Consider the following 6,212-nt stretch of genomic DNA (forward strand, 5'->3'; position numbering starts at 1 on the left):
TCAGAACAATGAATTAAAGCAGCTTTCCTTTTCTTGAGAATATGGAAAACAGATGACCACTTCTCCGTCCTAGTACTCCACCTACTCGTATTTAAAAGAACACATTTTCTAAGACCCGACTTCTGCTCACTTACTTGAACTGTGACTTTGACAAATCCTTTGTTTTATATCAACCAGTATTGTATTTTACACAGTTATTCTACATTCAACTTTTAAAATATGTACAGATTACACTCTAACCTCACATTCAGGCTCTCACAGGACATAATCCACTTCCTACAGAAGTCCACAACACGAACCTACTGATTTTAAAAGCGCACCCAGACCTATCCAAAGTCATAATTTCTACTAGAAACTTATAACTGGAAATAATTATTTCTAATCTCCAGTGAACTGTATATAATTTTCAGAAGAAAGCTCATAAAGCAAAGAGATTCATTATTCTACACTGACAAAGGCTAAAGCTGTAAAAACAGGTGCCCTAGCCATAAAAACGATAAAGATTACTTGAATCTGTCATAGACTATTATCCCCTTCCCATCAATAAAAATATTGAAAAGAGCAAAATACAAATCTTTTCTTCCACAAGAGGCTGGAGAACCAAGGGAAAAAATGGTCTATGTTAGGCTCATTAAACAGTACTTACGTATTTCACAGTTAGCTTTAAATATGGCAGAGTAGGTTATAATCCAACTTTCTGTTCCTACACACAGTCCCTGAACAAAAGAGTGATTTGCAATAGATATGAAGCATTAACAACAAGAAGCCTGTGAAACTAGTGAGACACTGAGTAGGTCCATATCTGTTACAAAACAATACAACTTACATTATCAACTGACATTAGGTAAAGCACATCCATATACAGCATGCTTTACCACTATAACTGATTCTCTTCCCTAAAAGGTCAATTTTTATGACAAGTACTAACACATGTTCTTATCTTTTTGTATCGTCTAGTAAACAACTGAATTTGTTATTTTTATTCCAGTTAAGCTACAAACACAGACAGAGTTAAAAACAAAATACAAGAAAACCCAAAGTCATTACTCAAAAATAAGAGTGGCAGAACGAGATGTGAAAGAAAATTGCATCAGTACTGTCATGTCTTCAAGAAATAAATAAGGTGGTATACATACTTTTCTGCTTGGAGTTTGGTGGTTTTTACTATCAAGTCCTGGGTTTGTTCCTTTGCTGCCTAGAATACAATTAGAATTAAGTATTTGAAACAAACACAAACGTATCAAATGTATTACACAATCTTTAAAATATATAATACTTTTGAAGCTTTCTGACTGTAAGCAGTTTAAAGAGTGTACTCTTTGAGACAAAGGGCCTTCTTGAAATAAGTATTCATTAACTCTCCCTATTTTCAGGCATGAAAAAATAAATTAATATCCTTATCCATATATATTTTCATCTTTATATACATTTATATTCACACATGGTTAATTTTTCAATAATATTTCATACAAAACCATTAATATAAATATCAGAAATAGTTCTGATTATTTTGTTTGTCCATCAACTGTAAATTGTTTGCCGTTACAAAATGAAAAATGAAACAAATTCCTTTGGATGCTGAACTACCCAGTACCAGTGTCCATCCAGCCATTTTAGACAACATGAATACAGCTGTCTGTGCTGGTCTTAGCAAGTTTAGCTCTACAGTCCAAGAAGCTTACAGGGCTGTAAGGACCAAGTGCAACGAACTTAAGAAGTCCATCACAGCCCTTAACGTTCAGCAATGACAATGCAAGGGAATCCACACAGAAACAATTCTGCTACACACAACAGCTGCATAACTAAAGGGACTGCTGCAACTGAAGTTAAAAGACTTCAGAAACTCATCCCTCAGCAAGAGGATAAAAGACATCCAGAATTACTGGTTTCCCACTGGACACCACCAGTGATCTTTTATGCAGAAAAATAGGAAGATTTAACAAAAAAAAGAAATCCCGAAATCAAAATGCATTCAGTATGGAATAATATTGCAAGTGAAGAAGGGGAAAGAGCTATAAAGATATTCTGCATGAATAACTTCAAGAATGTAATAGGTCTAAATTATGGCGTTTGCCAAAATGAAGATGCCAGTCTTGAAACCTGTGAGAGGTCTAATGCAAGTATATATGTGCACTGATTCATTTCAGCCTTTCTATCTGCCACGCTACATTAGTTACAATGGAAAAGCAGCCAAGGTACAGGAACACTTTGAAAGGTGAAAGAAGGACTGCAACCACTCAAGTACAACTTCAGTCATCAGAGAGAGCCTGAGCTGTTCCATGAATATAGACAGCAGGCACCGCTGAGGTGCCAGTTGCTGAATTTTCTAAAGGAAACTATTATGGACTAGCATGCAAATGAAATAAAAACTCAACAGAATTTACTGAACATTTAGTAGTTCCAATACAATTTGATATCTTTAAGCTTTTGATATCTTATATAAACAATAATACTTAGATTTTTAATGTATTTATATTTTAAACTTTTTTTTTTAATTAATATTGATTTTCAGTGCTTCAGCCTAATAAAAAAAGACTATTACAACAAAAGACTGGACCTGAACTATTCAGTATGGAAATCTACTAACTCCAGACTTCCCCCCCGCTTCCTTCAGAGTTGCAGATTTTAATAAACCAAAAAGACAGAAGAAATTTGTTTCCTTCCAGTACTTTCTGGACAGAGGTACTAATTGCTAAGAAGAATGCTAACAGTAGGACAGCAGAAAGGAAGGAAAAGCCGTTTTCTGGATCTAGCTAGACACATCAGGAAGCCAGTTTTTATTTATATGCATTCAAATACATGCTGGATACTGTTATTATTGTATCTAGGTAATGTAAGAGCTTACATCTAAGCAAAACAAGGCAACTGGCAGAAAAGAGTCAGACATGCCAGAGAAATCAAAAAGCTGATATTTGATGTTTCTTGCAGATCCAAAATAGAAATATTTTTCTCTTCCTCCCCATCTCAGTATACTAATTAAAACTTTCATTATCCTTCAACCCCACTTTATTCCATTCCAGCACTTGCCTCATTCTCTCCCTTTCAGCCACTGCATTTATCAAGTCACTGTCCTGAAACCAAATCTGACAGTATCTGGTTATTTGCATTGGATGGTATTATAAACTTACAAAATAAAAAAAGTTAAAAGCTTTTTGGCTTATCAACATATAGTCCCTTTCATATCTTGTATTTGTTCTGCTCTCTTAGCACACTTTTCTGCCTTATATGCTATAGATCCTCCTCTTTATATCTTCTATTTGCTCTACTTAGTTCATTTTTGTCTTCTTATTCAGTTTGAGCACATGCTTGCAAGTCTTCATGTCCCATTAGAGATAAAATACCAGAGTATTTGACAACTGAGTGCTAGTTCATGGGCTTATTAACTTACTTTACATTCATACAGACAAAGAAAACATGGGTTGAATGGAGACAAGTTACAAGTTCTACAGGGCTCTAGAGGAAACCTCCTGTGGGGCACAGAACAAAACTACCTACTGACTTTAGTAGAAAAATAAATCACTGCAGGGTGGCTCTACTAGGGGGAAAAAAAAAATCACAGATTATAGTTACACTTCATGATCTAAAGACAGAAAAGAGCAAAAATCTGCATGGACACTTGACTCATTTCCACATCTAAGAGTTTAATCAAACAGTTCCTGAACTGCACTAGGGAATACATCCACATTAACAGTGTTCAAAGAGATCTGAGACCTCCGATGTGCATTACCCATTGCCTTCCAAAACCGAAAATTAAGTACTGCAGTGGGCTACACTGTACTCTCACACTTTTTGGAACAAGTTCATCAAACTACAAGCAATCTTAAGGGAATGACATACAATGCCTATGAAACCTATTCATCTAAGTAGGGGACATCTAATGTCCCCACACACACATTAGGAGAGGAAAAAGCAACTGCTTTCACAGGATTTTTTAGTGAAGGATTCTCATTCACATACTATAACTTATGTGCTATATTCAGAACAGATTTGGTTTGGCAAAACATCTACACTTCAGCATCCATAAACCTTTTAAACTCATCACTGTACTGAATATTGAACTTGTACACTAAAACCAAGACAGATTTAGTAATGCATTATAACACACAACTTTTTTTTCCCCTAGAATATTATGGATTCAGTATTAATACGAAACAGAATTGGTTTTGTTGCATATCAGCATTCTGAGACAATGTTATGAAGCAAAACCAATAGAATGAAGATGGCACACTAGATTTGTCCTCTCTTTGGATTATAAGACACTTTTGTATGAATATACTTGAGGTATTTATATGACCACATAACTCAACAGATGTAGTCAATACGAAAGGCACACAAATTTTAAACGGAAACACACAAATGTAATTAACTCTGTAATCTCACACACATCCAATCTAATAAAATATTTTCTCTCCACTCACATACAAATGGATATCACATTGTTATTCTCAAAGTAAGCATATTGCTGCATCCTGAATTGCAAATTGAAATAAATTAAAATGACTTTCTCAATACATTATCAAACAAGTACAAAGAAATATATTAATATCCTAAACAACATAATACGCATACTATGGAAACATCTTGGTGTCGCTGTTAATCCTCCAAAATAATTATTTATCCTTTTAAAAGAAAGTAATCACACCTCAAAAGGAAAAATATACAAAGCACATCTATTTATATATTACCTTCAAACGACTAGACATATCTTCACAGCAGCTGCTCATTGCTTGCACATCTTCATTTATACTCTCAAGCTCCTAAATAAGTTCAAATAACAGTAACTGTGTTTTAAATCAGAAATTCCATGCCTAGGCCCAGCTTCATCCCACCAAAATGAGATGCCCAAGTTACAAGGAACATAGTTGCTCTAGACTCCCTGTTAATCAATGGAGAGAATGCACCTCTGAAGATCAACGTTCACTTGAGATTTTTAACTGTTTGAAACATCACCCCTCTCTGCACAGGATTTTCATCAAATGAAACAAATGATGAAACAATTTTACTGTAAAACTATATTTGTTCTGGAAAGTCAAAATCTGTCTTAGTCCTTTTCTTTTTTTTTAAACTTCAAGTTACATAGCAGTACCCTTGCAAGATAGCTAGTCACACTGTAAAAATGCTACCTCTTTAACTTGCTTGAATATGTGGACAAATTCTTCATTTATGGCTAAGCTTCGTCGTTCAATGTCTCCACGCAAGTTTCTTCGGGTGCGCAAACTGTTTTCAACAAAAAAGGTTGAGAGAGCCTTGAGTGCTTCCAGCATTTCCTAGAAAATAAAAAAGACCTTAACTTTCCACACAGTTACAAAGAAGCAGGTTACATAGTCTGTAACCATCCCAAGTTCATGGTCTTATTAAAAAAAACCCAACCTACTACACGATTTTACAGAAAAAACTACCTAAACACACTCCCGATCAGTTGGTAAATAACTAACATAATTGCTGAGTCTTTCTTCTTCTCATACAACACACAGCTTTGTCCACTATTTTAGAATAGCTTTAATCAGTAAGATTACATTCGGTTAAAGCATGACCTATGCGTAGCTAGAAAACATTTAAATCGGAAAAAGCTTGAGAAGTGCTCTCCAAGCTAAGCAATACAAACCTCCCTACGATGTGAAGGGACCGAACAGGTGCGTGGCATGTCACCAGAGAAGGAAAAATAACTTTTATTTTTAATTAACGCTGCAAACGTCAGCTTGCGACTCCGCAGCGGAACTGAGGGTATGACAGGGCTCGCTTCCCAGCTGCGGAGCCTATCGGGGCTCGTAGCCCCTGACGGCTTATCCGGCCGATTCCCCGCAGGGCACTCCCCGTCAGGCAGGCCCAGGCTCAGGCCCCGGCCCCGAGGCCCGGCCCGGCCCCCGACTCGCCCCCTCAGCCGCCGCCTGCCCCACCTTGTCGTTGTCCAGGCGAGTCTCCAGGATCTTGTTGAGCTTGCGGGACAGCGGGTTGCTGCCGGGGGCAGCCGGGAGCCCCGGAGCGGGGGCAGCGAGCGGCGGCGGCGCAGCAGTGTCGGCCATGGCTGCGGCCCTCCACGGCCGCCCGCACCCAGCGCCGCGGCGGCGCACCGGCTCCGGCGGAAACGCGCTCCCGAGGCTTTGGTTCCGGCCCGGCCCAGGGCGCAGGCCCGCGGCGGTTGGTTGTGAGAGGAAAGCTGGACGTTTGGTCCCTGGTACAGGTGGCACTCAGGGGAATAAATAAAAGATTTT

General features: G+C 38.0%; 1 protein-coding gene across 1 annotated transcript in view; it reads right to left on the bottom strand.

Moving 5' to 3' along the window:
• The window catches only part of COG6 (component of oligomeric golgi complex 6), a 59,129-nt gene extending 53,048 nt beyond the window's left edge, over nucleotides 1–6,081 (bottom strand). The window contains exons 1-4 of the mRNA XM_072850308.1: nucleotides 5,898–6,081; nucleotides 5,124–5,267; nucleotides 4,686–4,757; nucleotides 1,137–1,195 (exon numbers count right to left, since the gene is read on the bottom strand). Of these exons, the coding sequence (XP_072706409.1) occupies nucleotides 1,137–1,195; nucleotides 4,686–4,757; nucleotides 5,124–5,267; nucleotides 5,898–6,023 (401 nt within the window). The 5' untranslated portion in view covers nucleotides 6,024–6,081. The remainder of the gene's footprint in view (nucleotides 1–1,136; nucleotides 1,196–4,685; nucleotides 4,758–5,123; nucleotides 5,268–5,897) is intronic.
• Nucleotides 6,082–6,212: the final 131 nt, after the last annotated feature.

Source organism: Ciconia boyciana, chromosome 1 (genome assembly GCF_034638445.1).
Source record: "Ciconia boyciana chromosome 1, ASM3463844v1, whole genome shotgun sequence".
Taxonomy (NCBI): Eukaryota; Metazoa; Chordata; class Aves; order Ciconiiformes; family Ciconiidae; genus Ciconia; species Ciconia boyciana.